This window comes from Argopecten irradians, chromosome 14 (assembly GCF_041381155.1).
Source record: "Argopecten irradians isolate NY chromosome 14, Ai_NY, whole genome shotgun sequence".
In the NCBI taxonomy this organism is placed as follows: Eukaryota; Metazoa; Mollusca; class Bivalvia; order Pectinida; family Pectinidae; genus Argopecten; species Argopecten irradians.
This window is the reverse complement of record NC_091147.1, coordinates 8,963,392-8,986,854: the sequence shown is the minus strand read 5'-3', so window position 1 is coordinate 8,986,854 and position 23,463 is coordinate 8,963,392. Positions and strand designations below refer to the sequence as shown.

General features: G+C 35.3%; 1 protein-coding gene and 1 pseudogene across 3 annotated transcripts; one reads left to right on the top strand and one right to left on the bottom strand.

Annotated features, from left to right (window-relative positions):
• LOC138308258 (uncharacterized) overlaps positions 1-6,103 on the top strand; it is a 465,904-nt pseudogene extending 459,801 nt beyond the window's left edge.
• A 626-nt stretch (positions 6,104-6,729) lies between these two features.
• LOC138308259 (uncharacterized) lies at positions 6,730-21,850 on the bottom strand. 3 transcript variants are annotated; one of them, XM_069249253.1, is made up of 12 exons: positions 21,708-21,850; positions 20,303-20,500; positions 19,675-19,827; positions 19,280-19,422; positions 18,246-18,386; positions 17,722-17,870; positions 14,984-15,091; positions 14,109-14,253; positions 13,484-13,590; positions 13,160-13,272; positions 12,221-12,236; positions 6,730-10,535 (listed from the first exon to the last, which is right to left on the bottom strand). In XM_069249253.1, the coding sequence occupies exons 2-12, from the start codon at positions 20,498-20,500 to the stop codon at positions 10,474-10,476; spliced, it is 1,335 nt and encodes a 444-aa protein (XP_069105354.1). In that variant the 5' UTR covers positions 21,708-21,850; the 3' UTR covers positions 6,730-10,473. The 3 variants fall into 3 exon arrangements, with proteins under 3 accessions (XP_069105354.1, XP_069105356.1, XP_069105355.1); XM_069249255.1 differs by lacking the exon at positions 12,221-12,236 and adding an exon at positions 12,058-12,084; XM_069249254.1 differs by lacking the exon at positions 12,221-12,236.
• Between the last annotated feature and the right edge of the window lie 1,613 nt (positions 21,851-23,463).

Below are 23,463 nucleotides of genomic sequence, written 5' to 3'. Positions count from 1 at the left end.
TCTGAGAACAGTTTTATTGTGCCGTGCCGGGGTACTTTGGTATCACTACACCCGTCAGTCTTTGTAAAAATATATTGCATGTCAATTATAGACAAATGTAACATAGATACCTTACAATTATAGTAATACAGTATAATAAATACCTGGTCCTTCTAATATGAGGACGTTTTGATTTGAATTTAAAACTCTTTTGTGTTAATTGATCAGTATGGTTGGGATAGAACTATATATATATATATATATATATATAACTTGATACAGGGAAACTGACAATATGTGTGTGCCAGGTTACTGATTAACCAATGGCACAACAAATATTATCATGATACATTCAAATATTTATTTATACCTATAAAGTTATATGCGCTGTATTTTTTTTTACTTTACTCAAGAACAAAGAAAATCTTTAATATTTTATTCACCACCAAACCTTATACCAACATTTTGAGAATTACAATACTTTCAATTCTTTATAACAGTATATTGCATGTCAATTATAGAGAAACTAATGACTCTGCAAATTCATATAAACATTGCTTGTCATCTTTTGACGCGGTGGCCGAGTGGTTAAGATGTCCCGACATATTACCACAAGCCCTCCACCTCTGGGATGCGGGTTCGAATCCCATGTGGGGCAGTTGCCAGGTACTGACCGCTGACCGGTGGTTTTTCTCCGGGTACTCCGGCTTTCCTCCACCAACAAACCTGGCACGTCCTTACATGACCCTGGCTGTTAATAGGACGTAAAACTAAACAAACCAAACCAAAATCATCTTTTGACATGCATTGGTGTGTAACATACATTGGGTGTTCTACCATATCCAGTGGTACGCGTTAGCTCACTATGACAGATATGCTAGAGCACCAAATGTGTGTTACACAACAATGAATGTCAAAAGATGACAAACAATGCTTCTATTTACATTTAAAGTAGTCATCATCGTTTAAAAGAAATAGATAAAAATAAAGCATTAGAATAAATCTTATACGTCTGTATAGGGAAAAAATATCAGCTGATGGAACAGCCTATGTTTTGGTGGGAAATACTAGGTGGCACTGACTTCCGGTTTAAATCAACTACTAAACAATAGCAGAAGATGAAATTGTCCGATCGATAAACCAGATACACAAAGATAAATAGAATCTACAACACTTCAATCCATTTCACAAATTTAAATTAGATAATATTTTCAAATTGATCGATTTCTATTTCAAATTCAGAAATCTATGTTGAGTTAACTGATCGGTTGACACTTGTGATAGAACCATATACAGCTACTGTAGTTTAAGCTAATGTAAGAAAACGTCGCCAAAATATGCGTGTCAGATTAGCCTGTTAACACAAATAAAACCCAGATCTCAATATTGCATTGAAATAATAATTTATTTCTGATGAATATCAAATCATGGATCCAGGGTCAGTACTACAACTGTTTTGTTGGTTTCGAACTTCTATCACAGAGTTTTAGAGATTGTGATAGGGCACACTGACTTATCGAAATTAAGCCCTTCTAATTGATTATTTTTTTTACTGAATATCTTGTAAATAAAATTTGTTGAAGGAGTGATTGCTGCAATGCATCCTAATAATGTAGGTCTGATGACCTCAGTCCGAAATGGAATAGATCAAGTAATGTGCAAATATATGACAAGGCAAATCCTTTTCTTTTTTATCATCGAAACAGCGTTAATTGAGCATACATACATCCGAACTGTATGCATCTTACTTTGATATCACGTATATTTAGTATATTTATACCATTTCTTCTATGTTACATAAGATATCTACTGTGCTTTTTAAATGATTAATGTTGGGATCATTATTTCTCGTTTAATACAATGTATATATGTATGCTGGACTTAAACATGTCACCGCAAAACAAAACAGCCGTGTAAACATTTAAATCACTGGTTTATTTATCGATCATTTTCATTTGTATTAACATCAAGCTTAACAAATTTTAGGGCCCAGATGGAATACATCCCAAGATTTTAAATTAAACATCTCAAATCTTATCACAACCACTAACCACCATCTTCCAAAGATCACTGGATGAAGAATGTGTCCCTGAGATCTGGAAAACAGCAAATATCACAGCCATCCATAAAAACAGCAAATATCACAGTCATCCATAAAAAAATATCACAGAAATCTAGCGAGCATATATAGACCAATCAGCCTTACTTCAGTTACATCTAAAGTAATGGAAAAAATTATACGTGATGAATTATGAAACATATGGAAGCAAATAAAGTATTCACCAAACATCAACATGGCTTTAGGAAAGGATACTCCTGTGTAACTCAACTCATTGATGTGTTAAATATTTGGACTAAGGAGCTGGATAATAAAAATAACATCGATATTATCTATTTGGACTTCAGAAAGCATTTGATTCTGTGTCTCACAAAAGGTTATTGGTGAAACTGCAGGGATATGGGATCCACGGTCATACTCTAGGATGGATTAGATCCTTCCTCACTAATAGAAAGCAAAGAGTCATAGTCAACGGTGCGACGTCCGAATGGACCAATGTCATCAGCGGTATCCCCAAGGAAAGTGTGTTAGGACCAACCCTATTTTTGATATATATGTACATCAACGATTTACCGGATGTTGTGAAAAATGCTGTGAAGCTGTTTGCTGACGATACCAAGATCTTCTCGGTTGTAAATAATGAAGCTGACAAACATGGGCTACAAAATGACCTGGACAATCTTTATAAGTGGTCTGAAATATGACAACTAAAATTTAATGCCAGTAAATATACACCTCCATCTGGGGAACAAACCACCCCCTGTATTCAAGACGAGCAATTGTAACATTGACACGGTTAATGAGGAGAAAGATCTCGGTGTGACAATCGATTCAAAATAGTGCCAAAAAAGCTAACAATATCCTTGGAGTCATTAGAAGGTCCTTCAAATATTTGGACCAAAAACATTTTAGTTCAGCTATATAAATCACTCATCAGACCACACCTTCAATATGCTTCTCCAGTCTGGGACATCTCAACTCTTGAAAGGGTTCAACGCCGTGCCACTAAGCTAGTAAAACATATAGCTCAAAAAACATATCCTGAACGGCTATTAGAGTTAGGAATTCCTTCATTACAATACAGGCGACTCCGTGGTGACATGATTGATGTGCTTAGAATAGTCAATGAAATATACCATATTGACCGCGACAACTTGTTTTTAAAGTTCAACCAAAGATCTGTGACTCGTGGAAACAAATATAAGTTACTAAAGAGTAACTGTAGACTGGATATCAGAAAATACAACTTTTCACAATGCGTATTCAACAGTTGGAACACATTACCAGATAATATAGTCGATGCAGAAAACATTAACTCTTTTAAGAGCAGACTGAACAACTTCTGGAAATACCATGAACTAAAATTCAATCAAAGCTGCTTTCAAAATGTGATGGGTCAGAGAGGCCTCCGGCCTATAATATGAAGACCTCTACAACAGGTAACAGGTAAGGTATTGACAGCTTACCAACACCTTCCCGAGAAATTTGTACCATATTTAAATGGCAACCATTGACAAAATTCTCACGTCACGCTCTCAATTCGTCTGTCGTATGCACAATGTGATTCCACGTCTATATCATCCTCGATACTCCAGGGGTTCCGATCACTTACGATCTCTACACCCCTGGACTATCTCATCGTAAAACTGGAGGCAACATAACAGAACAGGTAATTTAGTCCTTTGATGTACATCAAAAGAGCCGTATAACGGTACACTGTGGTTGACTATGTGGCTTTGAAGTTGGGAGTCGCTCTCTCTGTAGTCTTCAAAGGAAATCTTTGCTGGTCTGTGATTGGTCAAATATTTTCAGCTGAGTTACCTTCAATTTCACTATGAGATAGTCCAGGGGTGTAGAGATCGTAAGTGATCGGAACCCCTGGAGTATAGAGGATGCGTCTATATGTAAGCCTCGCCTTTGTAGGTCAGTCAGGTGAACGTCGGTAAGGTTAACATACCATTGCAAATGGCGTCTGTAGCGTGCACGTGTGTAGCAGCTTATATCGCGGACTTTTATACAGTGGATATACTTCTTCTTATAGGTGATACAAATTCATCGATGTCGATGATTGTTATTGTGTGGATTGGCAGGGGGTGATTGTGAAAAAAGTGAGTTATTTACAGTGATTGTGAAAGTGCAAGTTATTTTTTTACAATGTAATAGAAACTGACGATGGCAAGTAAACGGTCTACACACGATTTTAGAAATATCGAAGAATCGTTTCACAGAAAAAGTTCATGCAAGATGAATTGGACGAGTTGAGGTCAAAGGTTGATCAATCTGACACTAAACTGACACAGCGTAAACACGACGCCAAGCCCTTCGAGGAGAGTGTCAATAACGCTATTGAGGAAGTAGAATCCAAGAGGTCAGAGTTGAAGGCCCAGGTCGATTCTATGGCCGACTCAGCAATTACAGAGTTATCGTCCCTTCTTAAAGAAGTAAAAGAATCACACGATAAAGATTGTTGGTGTCACGAGAAAAATATCCAAGAGATGAAGGAGCTGATTCGGGATATGGAGGAGGAATCGAAACAAACGTCAGCGATGTCAACCTTCTTTGAATTGAAAAAGAGACTTAAAACCACTAAATCGCTTTACGATGTCTCTACTGAAATCACCGTACACCGACCGCCGCGTTTTGTACCCGGTACAATTAACTCATCCCACCGGAGATCGATACTGGGGAATGTTCAGGTAGATCACGAGGTCAAGGACGTCATCCGCTACGAGAAGAAAGAGATTGATAGTATGCATGTCAAACAAATATCTACATTCAGAGTCCCACAACAGAATGCAATCATCTCGATATGTCCTACCGACGACCAACACGCGTGGATATTAGAAGGGTTCAATAAAGATTTGATTCTAGTTAACAAGGGCGGGGAGGTCATAGAGAGTGTAGAGCTGGACTTCCTTCCGTTCTGTGTGGCATTGACCATCACAGGAGGGCTACTGATGACACGTTAAGATAAATCAATACTGATAATCAATCTGTCCGGAGACAGACGAGTCACTAATAAGTTTGCTGACATCAGTCCGTTCCAAGCTGGGTGTATCAGCGTGAGTGACGATGACGAGGTGGTCGTTAGTACTAACTCCCCAAATATACTCGTACAAATCTGGGGACAAGGTCAGGCAACTCTCGTGTGGATGTGGTCCTATCTGACCACAGGACATGTCGCTGTGGTAGTATACAGGCCCGATGATGGTTATCGGCATGAACTGGTAATAAAGGACCAATCCGACAGGACCATTCAGACATGGCGCGGGGAACTGGACAAAGGTCAAGTGGTCAGTGAGATGGGACTTCGTCGAATAGGCCGTGATATGCAAGGCAGAGTGTTTGTTCCTGATTTCAACAATAACCAGGTATATGTTTATCAGGAGACGGTAGGGAAGCCACCTGTCTCCTGGACAAGAGACATGGAATCCGAGGTCCTACAGCTGTAGCTGTAGATGGCTGTGGACATGTTTGGATCGGGTGTAATACAGGTACTGTACACGTAATGGAACTATATGAAACCATTATAGGAAAGAAAAAGGAACTACGCAGATCAATTTAGAATGAAAGTGAACTGATACACAACGTCATGTTATGGTCAATGCATTCAAACTTTGTTTTCGATATGTAATTCAGTATCCTAGTGACTTCCTAAATCTTATCTCATAATGTGACGCCTTAGGTCTAAGTTATCACAACTATTTTTAGAATGAGAACAATGCAATGAAGCCAATTTGAGGTCAAGTTGTATTTCATCGAGAAAGCATAAGTACATAAAATCCTGTAAAATCAGAGAAGTTAGTACAAAGCTGACAATGCTACTTAAAAGGTATGGACATTAAGGATGAAAGAAAATTACAATATTTTAATAATTTCCAGACAACGACAACATTCAGTGTTTCTAAGAAAGTGGAAGCCATTTTTATTTAACTCTGTTTTACTGTGGGAATCAATGAACACTTTTCAACTGGCATCATCAGCTTTAAATCTGAAAAATATCCAAATTGTCATTTGTTTTACCTTGTCAGTTACATGTACATCATTTTCGAAAAATCTGGCATACGGACGGACATTTTGATTTTTTGCAGAGTTATCTTTTAAGTGTAGTTTTACCTCGTTTTAAAATGTTTTATTTGAAAAGCAAAGAAGAGAAAGATATTGAGAAGATCCATCTTCCCCTTAACCGACAGATAATTCTACGTGGTCCCAATGGCAGTCTGGATGATCTTGTGGTAATTGTAGTTGCATCATCATATTTTTAGATACATTAATTTTCAAGTTACCTGTTTAGCCCATGGTATTCGGATATTGAATGTATAAAAGTCGTAATTGTGATTGGTTTTGTATATGTGTGATATATCATTCTCTATTTATAAACTTAAGCCTTTGAATATGTGGACAACTTAATCTTTATCAATAAATTCGACTCATATGATTTGTTTGTGTGTTTTTGCTTTATAAAAACAGATAAACAAAAATATTTTTCTGACTGAATTTCACGTAATATGCCAATAAACCCTAAACTCATTGGTATATTCAATTTGGTGTGTACGTGTATATGTTAATCTGGTTAATTAGTTCATCAACAAAGATTAAAACAAACAAAAGATGTAATAATAATACTTAGGGAGAATTCAGAATGAAGCATTCACATATTAACGACAATCACAGTAAGGAAACAACAAAAATCATGTTAGAAATTATTTTAATGTAATGGAAACTTATCACATGTTATACACTGATTCGCTCTCGATTCACTCATTCGTAAATAAGAACTAATAACCTAGCTATTAAGGTCATTACGTGATAATCAATGATATATAGAAGGTTTGTAACATATATAAGTAATGCTTAACAAGAACAATATACAAACATTTAAAGCGGTACTGCAAGTAATTGATCCTTCATTTTAATTTCATTTTTAGATAAATAGTACCGATACCATACAATATCAACAAATAGAGACACTAAAAACAATCTGCCAAAAAGTATTTTATTTGAAAATAGCAAGTACAATAGAACCCAAATGGCTTTCCTTAGCTTGCCCTTCTTAAAGACAAAACGTGCTTTACACTTTACAACCTTCGGGTAAAATGCAGGACAAATAAAAGCCCTGTGTCTTAGTCTTTTGGGGAAACCTATAAACAAACGTATTTTCGCGCGCTTCCGTTTTTTGTGTAATTCGTGTACAAAGATTAATTGCAGAAATGGAAAGCATAAAGAAGTACTAAAAATCATGAAATTAAATCGTCGTTAAAAAGCACATATCGTTATGCACATTAGAAGCGAAATTTAAGACTCTGTGAAAATACGTTGGTTAGCAGTAATAGGGAGGTAACCAGCATGAACCAATCACAGATGGTGTTACAAACAAATACGTTGATTTACAGTAATACAGGGGTAACAAGCATGAACCAATCACAGATGGTGTTACATACAAATACGTTGGTTTACAGTAATACAGGGGTAACAAGCATGAACCAATCACAGATGGTGTTACATACAAATACGTTGGTTTACAGTAATACAGGGGTAACAAGCATGAACCAATCACAGATGGTGTTACATACAAATACGTTGGTTCACAGTAATACAGGAGTAACAAGCATGAACCAATCACAGATGGTGTTACATACAAATACGTTGGTTTACAGTAATACAGGGGTAACAAGCATGAACCAATCACAGATGGTGTTACATACAAATGCGTTGGTTTACAGTAATACAGGGGTAACAAGCATGAACCAATCACAGATGGTGTTACATACAAATACGTTGGTTTACAGTAATACAGGGGTAACAAGCATGAACCAATCACAGATGGTGTTACATACAAATGCGTTGGTTTACAGTAATACAGGGGTAACAAGCATGAACCAATCACAGATGGTGTTACAAACAAATACGTTGGTTTACAGTAATACAGGGGTAACAAGCATGAACCAATCACAGATGGTGTTACATACAAATACCTTGATTTACAGTAATACAGGGGTAACAAGCACGAACCAATCACAGATGGTGTTACATACAAATACGTTGGTTTACAGTAATACAGGGGTAACAAGAATGAACCAATCACAGATGGTGTTACATACAAATACGTTGGTTAACAGTAATACAGGGGTAACAAGAATGAACCAATCACAGATGGTGTTACATACAAATACGTTGGTTTACAGTAATACAGAGGTAACAAGCATGAACCAATCACAGATGGTGTTACAAATATGTTGGTTAACAGTAATACAGGGGTAACAAGCATGAACCAATAACAGATGGTGTTACATACAAATACGTTGGTTTACAGTAATACAGAGGTAACAAGCATGAACCAATCACAGATGGTGTTACATACAAATACGTTGGTTCACAGTAATACAGGGGTAACAAGTATGAACCAATCACAGATAGTGTTACAAACAAATTCATCATTTTATTGGTGAAGCAAATTAGTGATTCTAGAGCCTGATTAAAAACCCAACACTTAACCAATCACAACTCACACTGGAATATTTGGCTGAGGACTGTAAACAGGGGAGGATCCCTGAACTACATCGCCAGAATTAGACTTGAATCCACAAGGCAAAGAAAAGACGACCATCTATAACTTGGTAATGAACAATCAGACGTCAGAAATAGAGAAAAACCCAGCTAGAAAGTCTGTACAGTGTGATTGGGGTAGGGGCCGCGGTGGCCAAGTGGTTAAGATGTATCGACATATTACCACATGCCCTCCACCTCTGGGTCGCGAGTTTGAATCCCATGTGGGGCAGTTGCCAGGTACTGACCGCTGGTCAGTGGTTTTTCTCCAGGTACTCCGCCTTTCCTCCACCAACAAACCTGGCACATCCTTAAATGACCCTGGCTGTTAATAGGACGTTAAACTAATCAATCAATCAGTAATTGGGGTATCAGGGATTATACACTAACTAATAGGTCGACATGGCATGTACTGGACAAATAAGAACAGGATGTCAATTACTGAATTAGTTTTAGAAGAATCGTGCCATATCATGAAGTGAAGCTATACAAACAGCTATAACCACGGAACAATTACGTAAGTGAAGTAAGTTAATACAGCGAAACAGGACACAAAGCGTTATTTGGTTTTTAAAAATGTGTTTAATAAAGATATAAAATTTGAAAATTATTTAGAAATTCATTAACTGGTACAAAGACGTCCATCAATTATATATTATTTGGCATTATACATGATTTTAGGGAAAAGTTGACATTACATATCAACAAATTAAGGCATATGACAAACATAAACTACATGAACAGCGTTTTGAAATATTTCAACAATGATTTAACGAAATATTTCAATGCAAATTTCTATCTCTACAATCAATACACCTCCTGCAATACGACATTGGAATAAAAAAGATGTAATTGTTACTTATCAATTTATCAAAATATTGAACAGATCTGTTAAAATCATTTTGACTTAACAAGTATATTGCTATCGTAAGACATTTTAATAGCATAGGCAAACAGATACATATAAAAACCTTGCAGGAAAAGTATTGCAGACATAGTACTAAAATAAATCAGTATATACATATCACATAGACTGAACTATATATCAGCTGAATAAATATATAATTTGGATAAAATTACCTTACATAAAATAAGAAAACTGCCAGTAAATCTGTAGTGATGATATTATATAGAGAACTAAACACTGAAGCCGAAGGGAATCACATAATGTCACACTCTTTTTCTTCAGAAACACATAATTTGATCTTTAATCTAGCATTTTAAGTGAATTTCATTTTATTTGGCCACACTATGTTGCTTCTTTTTAAGAAAGAGTAAGTAATACTTATAGCTCAATTATCAAAAAATGTTGTGTGAAATCAATTCTTAAGTTTATTGATACAATAAACCTGGCTGATAACCTCAGCTCCAGGGAAACAGTTAAACAGTCACAAGGGAAAAATAATGAGGATTGTAACATAGTTTCTTCTAGAAGTATTTATGAATGTCAACAGGTAAAACAAATTAAAGTTGTCCAGAAAGTGAGTAGCACATTGACGCAAAAGCTTTTAAAAATCATATTCTACTGATTCTTTTGGAAAAAACCCCAAACTCCTAAAGACTTTCTCTCCAGAAAATGCTTTCTTATGAATAAACCCACTTTGATGAAAGACACTTAGTATTTCCTGAAGATTTCCATGATTGCCTTCATATGATAATGCTGAAGAATTTCTAATTCTCTGGTAACCTTTTTGATGCAAGTCAAGTGAAGGCTAAAACAGAAACGGAGTTAACGCCCAGTCGACGGTATTGTTACTATGGTAACATAATTCTGACTAGAGGTGAGGTATTTATAGATGGAAAGTCACATTGTTACCATGGTAAGTCGTGTTGCCATGGAGAGTCCTTCCATGGTTAGTGATGACATTATTACGTCAGCAGTAGTAATCTCAGATAATAGACTGCTGTCCCTGTCCATTTAGCTCCATGTAACTGATCACTTCTTCTTTTTCTGAAAATGAAATATGATTAAAATTTATTAACATAAATGCAATTTTAATAAAAATCAATTTATCTTTACATTAGACATTTGAACACTGTCTCTTATTGTAATTCTAAGAAGATAATGCAGAATAAAGTATCCCACTTCATAAACATATACAATGTATATTTCCTAGACCTTCTATTCTGTATTTGCCTATTACAGAGTTATCTGCCCTTGCATTGTAGGTATTGATTGTGACGTCATGTGTTTGCGAGTGTAACGTCATACTTTTCTGAGAAAACGACGTAAATTGTGCTCACAAAATAATGAGGTAACAATCGAAACCTATCCGCAAGGGAACTAACTCTGTAATATGCAAAGACGAATAAAAACTAACATGGTCCCTTTCTCATGACATATTGTGCAATCTTCAAAATTGTGTTTTAGATAAATAGATAGAAAATTTTATTTCAGAACATATCTTCAGACGTAGATCTAGGGAGATTACTTCTATATCCTTGTTCCATTTTGAACTCTCCTTGCAAAACATAGGCATTGGAATAATGTGCTTTTGCCACTGGTACATGTAAGTTACTTATTTGAAATGTTAAATTAGCATCGTCCTTTCCCTGGTCTAATTTAGTTCCTCTGGCGTCATGTAAAGAGTGGAATGCACACAAGGTAGATTTTTTTAACTAAGGATGTTGAAATAAATTCTGTGTGTTGTGTTATGTTGATGTTTACATTATTTGATATTCAGAGCTACTGAAATTTACTTCATACATATTTATATTGTACGAACAGCCGGTTATTTACACAGAGTGACGTTTCCTGAATTTGCAGAAAATTGTAATGGTCGCGAAAGTATTATCCAGAAAAAAAAAAAAATAAAAAAAATTATGAACTATATATTAAAACCGCTAAAATTGAATTTTCTCGTTTGTAGTCTGAACGGCTATATATATAGTAATACACATCCCTTTATATACGTGTAGTTATATTAGACATAAATTATGTAGACCTGGCAGCACGGCAAACACTGGTTATGATGATAAAAGCATGATGTATTTACAAAATGAGAGAATACAATGCTTTAACTTTTGTTGCACACTGCTATCTTATGCAATATTGCAATTCGAGAAATAATTGTAATAAAATTAAAACTGTGAATTATTTTGTGTGAATTGACATCAAAGATTATAAACACATTAGTATTATGACAGATACTATCTTATCATCAATGACATATAATTAACAATATATCACTGACCATACTGTAAGAGGGTAAGTAAACTGACAATAACATGTACACATTTCAGCATCACAAAGCACAAAATATCTAATGGCTAAAATAGATTATTCATAAAAGCAAATTAACTCATAAAAATATATAGGATATCAAAACACTTAACACCAAATGTCTTATATCATATGCGTTTAGCTACACAATAAAGCTTACACCACGAACCCATGATTTGTTAGATATAATGAATTGTTGTAAAATGCCTATAAAATTTGCATAATGAAATGTCACACCATTCCAACACACCTTACTGTAAACACCTTGTCCTCATTTCTACATAAAGTATGAAAAGATATACGTCAATAAACGAAAAGCAAGTAACCATTTTTACGTAACGTTAACATGTAACAGAAAAAAAGAATACCATTAACATAACATTTAATGAAAATCCAACAGTCCAAAATCTTACCATTAAAAACTTCTTCCTAAAAGTAGCAGCATAATCTAATACTTATTCCAATTCATATGATTAAAAACTACTTGACCAATGGTCATTAAGAACTGATAGTCTTTTGGCTCAAACAATTAGCAGTGTTTAGGTATCATTTTGTATCGAAGCAGATTGCTGACTGTGGAAAGTTTTCGATCAATTTTCATGATCGAGTCTTATATTAATATAAGGTCATTCATTATCATGGTCAACAACTGATATATGCCAGTGAGCAGTCAAAGCCATTTGTCCACCAAAATCATTAATCTATATACTAATTATCAAGTACCCACGGGTACAAATTTCTTAGCTATTCAATTAGTTATTTTTAGGAAAAGACATATTTAGATCATCGTTGGTGGTAAAAATATTTAAACAAGAGCTCTTGATTTAACTTTTTTTTTTTTCTATTTTCAATATTCACTTCTTCAGTTATGTGACTACTTATCTATTCACAAAATTACAAGATAGGACACTCAGTTATATTTAAAGATGCTCCATCGCCAACAGAGCATAAATGATATTCATCATTTGAACAATAATTGGTGTTTAATCGTGTATATAATAGTCTAATTAACACAAAAAATAATATAAAATAGTTTATTTTGCCTTTGGTGCATGCGCAATCATTACTTCATTCCATATAGGGAATAGTGCTATGGATTTTTTTCGGGATGCAATTAATTATTTTTCATATTTTGAACTTGAAGTAAAATTAGAAGCTCAAACTTTTTAATGGTGATAATGGTGTAAAGTAAGTAACTTTTGTAACTGAAGAAAAATACTAAATCGTCTGCTCTTGTTTTAAATTGTAAAAAAATACCATTTGTCAGCGATGGAGCATCTTTAATACAACGATTCAACATTAATAAACGAACAGTTGTATTATGTTGTAAAAAAATTAATAAAAATACTTACCTTCTTTCCCTTTTTCTTCTTTTTCTTGAGGCCAGCCCCAAGCTTACATATATTTTTAAATGTTTCTGCTTGAAGTCGGTGTGTTGTCTTTAATTTAACGCCTTCCATTTTTTCTGTAACAGGGAATTTTTTCTTTTGAATAATCTTAACATATGACACAATAGTGATTAGCGTTCTAAATATGTGTATATTTATCAGTCATGCCTCTGATTTACTGACTGATAACAGATAATGTTACATATCTCAAGCCTCTTCTTTGAGACACAACAGAACTACAATATACACCTAGAATAAAAACTGTGACTTGCTATAATGTTTGCATACCTTCCTTCCTGTGCTCCAATGCTTCCACGATTTCCCTGGCAGACAAATCTCCAATGAGATTGTCGTCCAAGTCAAGCTCCTCCAATGTTTCCGAGCCCATGATTAATCTGAAATTATTCATGACATTTAAAGCATGTTAGCACTGACAAGCAATGATACTCATTTTACATACCTATTTCTAAGCCAAAAATGATTATCTTTGCGCATAAACAATACTACAATTGCTGGTTTTGATATAAAATATATGTATAGATTTCTCAAAGTTCTCTTAGTTATCCATAATGCAATATTTCAAAATGCTTTCTTATAATTCAGTTACTTAAATTATATATGTATATAAGATTATGGTGGCAGAAATTAACATGACACAAAAACTGGTACAGGAACATCCTGTAAATCAGTATTCTTTCACTGCTACTTTATTGCACAAATTCCTTTTGCAAAAACAAAATTTGCAAAAATTAACATCTGCAGATCTTAAAAATAAATGGAAATTTCTCTAAATAACAATAATGTAGATATCAACTTGCTGAAATAACTTTCGCAATTTTACTTGGATTGGGAAATTTGTGGAAGTAAATCACACACGAAAGAAAATTGGTTTACAGTAAATGTCAAAACTTACTTTTTCAAAACGCGTACAAATATTATAGGTGCGAATTCCTTGCCAAAGGCAACATTATCGATGCCATTGTCAGCCAAGTGGAGCTTCCGGATCCAGGGGCCCACAGGTGGTGGCCCTTCCTCCTTCTTCTTTTTCTTTTTTTTACCTTCAGACACAAAAGAGCTTCAAACTTCAGTACGACATGCATAATTATATTTCAAAAACCAAATTTTGATATTGAAAAATTTGTAGTTATAACAATTTCTTTTCAATTTCCTCATTATGATTTAACAAAATTATAATTCTGAAATATATCGTAGAGAGGAACTCACTTAATTTACAATCAGTTATATTGAAATACTGCATAATTTGAGTTCATTTATAATCCCTATTCACACGAATCCATAGTCTTTCACCTTGGTTATAACAGATTTTTCATTCCTCAAGGATTTCAATAGAACCAGCTTCCATAGTATTAAAAAAATGAATACTTTTTGTCCTACACTATTTTTTTTTTTTTTTATTAATTTAGAAGTATAGCAATAAAACTCAGTAACACGGACTAGAAACGAAAGCTTAACTCATTTACCCCTGGAGACACAAATGAACTGTTCTAATTCAAAGGCTGGAACAGCTCATTATGGATTTCCAGGGACGAATGTGTTAACTGACTACAATTACACCTTTAATGCAATCCATCCCATCAATTCTATAGATACTTGTCAATTAACCTATAAATTACTACCAATCCATCCCATCAATTCTATAGATACTTGTCAATTAACCTATTAATTACTACCAATTCAACCTAATTCTACCAAACATTAAATCTACACACCATAATGCTTCTCAAATGTGTAGTCTCTGTGACCAAAGTAGAATTTATTTTTTCCAACCTTTTTTCTTCTTTTTCTTTTTTTCGTCTCCTCCAGCATCTTCCTTTTCAGATCCCGAGGCCATGCCACCAGATACTGCAGAATGGACCCTGAGGCGACCTTCTTTCTCTGTAGGAATACAATATCCTTTAAATACACTATACTATCATGTGAAAGATCAACTTTCATGTTGCTTTTTCTATAGTACTTGTATTACAAACTCTTTTATATGTCTACATTATGTTCTAATAAACAAAAAATATATATTCTGATATATAATTCATCAATAAACATGAGAAATCTGTTACATTTGAACACTTGTTCTAGCAATCATCACACTGGTAAACTATCATGATTGTCCGTGATTATCAAGCAATAAGTTATTTTCTGAAAGCCCATCTTTTAAGATAGGAAAGTTAAAAAGAGGCCCATGGGCCTTAACGGTCACCTGAGTTAGAATATATAATGAAACAAATAATGAAACAAATTAAAGACATATAAACACCATATGCTGGGCCTTGAAGTTGGTCAGTGATTTATAAATTTGACTTTTTAGACTATGAAGAGTATTTGCTTCCATCAGACCTGTGAACTTAGAGGCATTTTTTGAAATTTTAATCATTTTTACCCTTTTTTAGCCCCGCCCCTCTGCCCCCAGGGGGTCAGCCAGGACCAATGTGGATATGATATTAAAATGCTATCTCAGGCTAATAATTCTAACCAAGTTTGACTCATTTCCTATGAAAATTGAGCAAAAAATGTTCATTAATGTGTTTTTCCTATATAAACTATAGTAAACTTGACCCCCTCCCCAAGGGGGAAACAGGAGACCCCAGGGTCATATAATTTACAATTTTTATAAACAAACTTTAAGACCTTTTCATCTATAAAGTGTATTTGATTATACCATTTCCAGAATTTTAAAAGAATATTTTTGAAGTTTTAGCCTATTTGACCTTTTTTGGCCCCACCTCTCTGCCCCCAGGGGGTCGGCCTGGACCAATATGGATATGATATTAAAATGCTATCTCAGGCTAATAATTCTAACCAAGTTTGACTCGTTTCCAATGAAAATTGAGCAAAAATTGCTCATAAATGTGTTTTCCCAATATAAACTATAGTAAACTTGACACCCTCCCCAGGGAGGAACCTAGAGACCCCAGGGTCATATAATTCACAATTTTTGTAAAGGACCTTAAGACCTTTCTATTTATGAAAAGTATTTGATTCTACCATTTCCAGAATTTCAGAAGAAGATTTTTGAAGTTTTAGCCTATTTGACCCTTTTTTTAGCCCCGCCCCTCTGCCCCCAGGGGGTCGGCCTGGACCAATGTGGATATGATATTAAAATGCTATCTCAGGCTAATAATTCTAACCAAGTTTGACTCGTTTCCAATGAAAATTGAGCAAAACATGCTCATAAATGTGTTTTCCTTATATAAACTATAGTAAACTTGACCCCCTCCCCAGGGGGAAACTAGAGACCCCAGGGTCATATAATTCACAATTTTTGTAAAGGACCTTAAGACCTTTTTATTTATGAAAAGTATTTGATTCTACCATTTCCAGAATTTCAGAAGAAGATTTTTGAAATTTTAGCCTATTTGACCCATTTTGACCCCGCCCCTAAGGCCCCTGGGGGTCAGTCATTGAAAATTTGTTAATAGGATTAAATGGCCTTCTCGTACTGATAATTCTGACAACATTTCACTCATTTCCTATTACAAATGACCAAATAATGCGCAAAAATGTGTTTTCCCTATATAAACTATAGTATACTTAAACCCCTCCCCAGGGGGAAACTAGAGACCCCAGGGTCATATAATTCACAATTTTTGTAAAGGACCTTAAGACCTTTCTATTTATGAAAAGTATTTGATTCTACCACATCTATGAGTAGAGAAGAAGATTTTTGAAATTTTACTCAATTTTACCCCTTTTGGCCCCTCTTACAGCCCCCTGAGGGGTGGGGACCATATAATTCACAATTTTGATTGGCCTTATACCTATGAAGGTTTGTGCAAAATTTCATTGAAATTGCTTCAGCAGTTTTGGAGAAGAAGTCGAAAATGTAAATTGTTTACGGACATACGACGGACGACGGACGACGCACGACGCACGACGCACGACGCACGACGACGGACAAAAGGCGATTAGAATAGGTCACTTGAGACTTCGTCTCAGGTGACCTAAAAATGGTCAAGAGCCATATTGGTTAGCAAAAATAACACAATGAGGTAATTTCATATTTCTTGATTGTACTCTCGATAGCCACATGATTGCACCTGAATTTGAGTTTAGCATTTAAAACAGAATTGTTTGCATTGTGGAATTTTCTGTTCTAATTATTACAGAAGGAACTACATGTACATAACTGCATGGAACATTTTTATGACTTTTTAAAAATAAACATGTTCACAATAAAAGTCATCAACCAGAATAAATCATACAGCCCCTTTTAAACTCATACAGCCCCTTTTAAACTCATACAGCCCCTTTTAATCTCATACAGCCCCTTTTAAACTCATACAGCCCCTTTTAAACTCATACAGCCCCTTTTAAACTCATACAGCCCTTTTAAACTCTTCTACCACTTTCTAGGTAGTATTGATCATGCTGCACTTTGTGCAATAGTGTCAAATGCTTTGTTATATAATGAGGCCATATTCCATATATCGCCATTATCGGGGTAATCAAAGGCTGGAGCAGTCCATTATGAAATTTTAGGGGTGAATGATTTCATCAACTTTCAGATGCACCTTGTTCAGCTTTCAAGGCTTCCTCTTCTGCTTTCAGACGAGCTTTCTCTGCCTTCTGAAATGCCTCAAAGTCAGCCTGTTCAGCACACAGTTTAATGATATCTATAGCACCTTCACATTCCAAATTATTTCCATCGAGAAACAGGTCTCTGTGGATAAAAAGTAATCAAGGAGACATTCAACTTGTGTGAAAAACACATACGAAAGAAAGTGGTTTACAGTATTTCAAAATTATCCATGTTGGAGAAGCGGGAGACCCTTGTATTAAAAATGTGTTGAGGTTAAATCACCAATTTCTAGTACATGTATTCCTTATACCTAAAATGTCTTGAAGAAAGAGCCTCCTGCCCCTCCCATGTGGATAATTTTGGAACAGTCTAAAGCTTTTATGTATGTCACAGATCAAAATTTTTATCATTATGACCAACTTTTAGTTCATGACAAATAACTCCAGCAGTCCACAATAAAATTATTAGAATTTACTAGATTTTAACCACTCTCGGGTCCCACAGATAAACACTTACCTCACAGCGGTCCGTGATACAATATTGCCCAGGTATTTGCCACTCTCGGGTCCAAGGTCACAGAAACACATGCTGATAGAGAGGATAGTGACATTGCCCTCTAAACCTTTACTCAGGTTTTTACATCCCTCGTCTCCAAATCTGAAATTAATAGGGAGAATCCATTGTGGAAAAGTTCACAAAAAGAAATCTACTTTTGATGCAATTATTGGTTTTACAAATTCAGTGTAACATCATTTCATTTCTTTCAACTTTGGTATAGTAAATAAATATGATAAACTAGAACCGTCATCAAGGAGGCCGTTTTATACCTCCCCTCCCCTCAACCCCATCTACTCATTTGCAACAAAGGACATTACTCTGAAAAAAAAGTGGAGGTGTCTTGTTCAGATAAAATGTAAACCTGTACATATCTATGCTGTATAAGGATTATTCCCATGTTACATTGAAATCCATCTTGTAGTTTAGAAGGAGTAATTATACAGATAGACAGACAGATGGACAGACAGACAATCTGAAACTAGCATACTCCTATTCCCCTAACTTTGTTTGAGGGAGAGGGTATAATTAGAGAAGTGGTTGGATGGACAAGAGTTACCCGGTAAATGAAAAGGTGAGGAATATTAGAAGTGGAGGATAGAGAAGGATTTAATGAAAGGAGAATAGGAGTGAGTGGAAACACAGAGAGATAGGAAGAGAAGTACCATATCAGACCCAATAAGTGCCCCCATCCCTATAAACACATAAATACCCCTATCTCAATAAGGGTCCCTTCCCCTTTTTGAGGCCACAATTTCCCTTACCTAAAATTAAATGCATACTGACTCTATGACAACTGTGTAGGCTTCTTTATTTAATTTATTTTGTAAATTGATTAATAGCTCTCTTTGTGCAATAATTACATGAAAAGTATAGTCCAGATTTGGCGCTTAAAAAGCACCCCTCATTTTATTTAAATTTTAGCGTCTTGACTGAACGCTTATTGGGTTGAGTACAGTAGATCTAATAGAGACCAAGTTGAAAGGGATACTTACTCGTTGTAGTCCAGAGATATAGTTGTCAATGTGCTACAGGCCCTAAACGATCGTGCAAACCTCATGACAGAGTAAGGCTCCATGAGGCAGTCCATACACTCTACCAAGCGCAGAGGGTAGCACTGCTTCTCCAGGAGTAAGCCCTACAAATTCATTACAAGTATTTAGCTATACAAAGCATCACTAATTCATGTTCAGTGCTAAATTTTGTAAAAGAGTATTTCGGTACCGTCGAATCGCTCTTACTCATATCCACGCTTATGTATACCGGCAATAGTTTACAGTTTATCGCAAGATGCGCAAAAATTTGACTATAGCTAAAACAAGTCTGTTTTACAGTAATGAAGAGGGATGCAGTAATGGACAAGAAATATGTAAACCATTCAGTTACCTACCAATGTAGCAGTGTTTTCATGAGACATGGGGTAATTCCATATACGAAGGTCCTTGATGTGTATATATCGTTCCTGTCGTATGGCTGCCAGCAACGGCTCCAATAAAACTGGCATGTCTCCCTCTTTTTCCACAACTGATGATTCGACAATAAACTGAAAATAATTTAAACTTCAACAGCTTAGTTTTTGCTATCAAGACATGATCAAAGTATTCCAAAGTAAAGTTTACATACTGTATAGATACTAATTTATCATTAGACAAACTCAAAAAATAGCATATATACAAAATTTTCTAAAGATCTCTCTTTAGACATAAGAGATACCACCAGTATCAACATCAGAACTTTTCAAATTACACATACCGGTATAGCGTTAATAAAATGTCTGATATCTGTAGTCATTCAAATTACCACCCTACTACCTGTAATTGATTAACTAATTGATATACATGTATGTAAATTTAAGTGTTTGTTAAGTAATGAAAGGAAAAGGGGGTAAAAATAATAAAGAATTTTACATAAGATTTATCAAAGAATAAATTGGAAAAAAATATCTTTTTGATAAACATATCTTTTGATGTGTTAGGTTGACTTGAGGCTGAACGAATTAACTATTACTCATTATATACCTTATCAAGAACGGTTCCATTCTCTAGACACCCTTTTAAGGCATTTCTAATCCATGGACTTGGAACAGACTCTGTTAAGGCACAATTCCGCTCATAACTTTTCAGCAGCCTCTGAATAATAGCATCTGCTCCCGCAACTGTTTTTGTTTTCTTTTTTCCTTTCTTCCCACCTTTCTTTTTTCCTCCTTTCTTTGGCATCTACAATGTAAGTTATTCATGCATACATGTAAGTAATACAGTTATTAATTATCATAAGTCTTGCATGCTACAAAATTATTTCTTTTTATTGGTTACTCCAACAATGTTAGAGGTATAGCACGACGAGACACTTTTGATCATTACGTCGTGTCTAACTCGGTATTGCACATCAGAAGTTTCTCAATATCGAGATCTAATATTATTGGATTGTAGAAGAACAGGGAAAATACACATTCCTGTCGAGTGCCCCGACCAGGAATCGAACCCGAGTCTCCAGCGTGGAAATCTACGGCTCTACCGACTGAGCCAAAGAAGCATGCTCCGTCAGCTGAGTGACAGAGACCGTATTTAACACTATGTACAAGTCAAACCGAACCGCTCCTTTTACACTACTCCCCCTGTTTTTCTTGAGATTTCCTAAATCTCAACCCAAGACTCTTTAACCACCTTCCATGGGTTATTTAGTTGGGCGCCAATGTAGAAGAACAGGGGAAATACATATTCCTGTCGAGTGCCCCGACCAGGAATCGAACCCGGGTGTCCGGCGTGGAAATCTACGGCTCTATCGACTGAGCCAAAGAAGCATGCTCCGTCAGCTGAGTGACATAGACCGTATTTAACACTATGTACAAGTCACACCGACCCGCTCCTTTTAAAGGATTACTTATTGGTGTGTGTACACAAATCCATTGATGCCGATGATTATATTGTGCGGATTGGCAGGGGCGTGATTGTGAAATGTATTTGTTTATAATTACCAGACTAGAAGTAGTTCTTGTTTCCAATACATGAGCATCCCTTGTCGAGAGTGTCGAAATAAGTTTAAAGAGGAAGTAAATTTCTCCTGAACAGTGAAAAGATTAAGTACCGAGACGACATGATTTTGAAGTACTGAAAAAACTGTACCCTTTTCTCATAAAGCGGAGACATCGACCACAATTCATGTATTACATTATATCAATTAAGATCACAAATACTAAAATAATAGCCATGCGAAGTGGAATAATATTGTTAAAAGGAGTCGCCCCGATAACGGCGATATCGAACACGACATATGACGAAGCATTTGACACCATTCCACAACGTGTAGCGCGATCAATATAGCCAAGAAAGCTTAATGGCATAAAGGTAACTGATATATAAAGAAGAACAACATCACCTAGCAATAATGATGCATTTAATAGCTAGAAATTAAGGAAAAACTTACCTTATGTTCGGTTTGTTTGGCTGTTGTTACCCACACGATTTCTTGTTTTCCAAAGCAAAAGAGTTATCCAAGGGAAGTAACTTCTTTTCGCCATCCTCTACGTGGTGTCATACCAGTAAATATTGAAGTTTTATGTTACACAGCAGAAAAGACCTAGCATGAAAATAAGCATTAGTTTTCAAAATGCTATGTTCATTGTTCAACCCTAAGCATGAATCGTTTATATTCACAAAAGTAAATAACCCACATACTAATTAATATCTCAATTCATTCGAATTTGAACTGCTATGAGAGGGTAGCTGCAAGTTTATAATTAATATCTCAATTCAAACAATGTAATTCATAATTGCTATGTACAAATTGTGAATTATTAACTGATTATCAAAGTGATTAATTTAAAAAAAATGCATACAACAAGATTAAATAAGCTATTTATTAAGCTCCATGTATAAATATATTAATTAATCAAATTTTTAAGATAATTGATATATTTTCATACCCCATACCCATTGTAAATTTTTTTCTACCCTTTTATTTGTTTTACAAACTTATCAATTCTATTAACAATAATCAATAGCCAATGTACCGAGAATTTAGATGTAAGTATTAATGCCTAGTTTTTTTTGTGTTTTTTTTTAAGATAGCTAATTTAATCTTTTGACCCACTTTAGCAAATATATATTCCCTCCTAGTTTTGATAAGCTTATATTATCTCAAAAGTATATAAGTATGCACATTTTGATTTCCAAAATCGTAAATATTTCAATTGTTAATTCATATTGGTGTGATATATTTGTGCCAGATACTTCTTTTGATTTTTAATAGCTATAGAATGTATCATGTACTGTATTAGACCCAATATGCGCCCAGGGCGTTTAAAAAACTGAGGGAAAAAAAAATGAAAACAAGCTTAATAAGACAAAATTATTGCAAACCTATACAGGTTTTGTCTTAATTTATGCCCAAGCCTCAAAAGGGGGAGGGGCGCTTAAAGCAACATGGGCACTTATTGGTTCGAATATGGTATCATCAGTTATTGATCACAGAATTCCTAATTGGTCCTTTTATGTAATAAGAAGTATGCTGTGCCCCACCCTCGATACCCCAGGGGTTCCAATCACTTATAATCTCTACACCCCTGGACTATCTCATAGTAAAACTAGAGGCAACAAAACAGAACAGGTAATTTAGTCCTTTGATGTACATCAAAAGAGCCTTATAACCATAGTGACTTTGCCCATGTTATATTTATTCATTTATCACTGTGTAATACCAACTGTAGCACTTTTCATTGCTGGAAATCCATTGTGACATCATCAATCGATATCAATTAAATCGATGACGTAACATCAGGATTTGAGAATGTCATGAAAAAATGGAGACCTCTGCTACATTTTTGTAACACATTTCAAGTTTGAATTTTTAGCTCACCTGGTCCGAAGGACCGAGGTGAGCTTATGAGATACCGCAGCGTCCGGCGTCCGTCGTCCATCAACAATCGACTTCTTCTCCATAACAGCTGGTCGGATTTCAACAAAATTTGACTGGTAGCATCCTTATGGGCTACTAGCTGAAAATTGTACAAATGATGGGGCTGATCCCCTGGGGGCCTGAGGGGCGGGGCCAAAAGGGGTCAATTTGGCTATTTCCATATAAACGACTTCTTCTCTGAAACCAAGCATGGGATAGCACCCATAATGCAATGGTAGCATCCTTATAGGGAGGGGATTCAAAATTGTACAAATGATGGGGCTGA

Coding starts and splice junctions, on each gene's coding strand:
- LOC138308259 (XM_069249253.1), bottom strand. CDS start 20,500: ATGCCAAAGAAAGGAGGAAAAAAGAAAGGTGGGAAGAAAGGAAAAAAG. Junction 19,828..20,302: donor ATGGAACCGTTCTTGATAAG/GTATATAATGAG, acceptor AATTATTTTCAG/TTTATTGTCGAATCATCAGT. Junction 13,591..14,108: donor TTTGTACGCGTTTTGAAAAA/GTAAGTTTTGAC, acceptor GAATAATTTCAG/ATTAATCATGGGCTCGGAAA.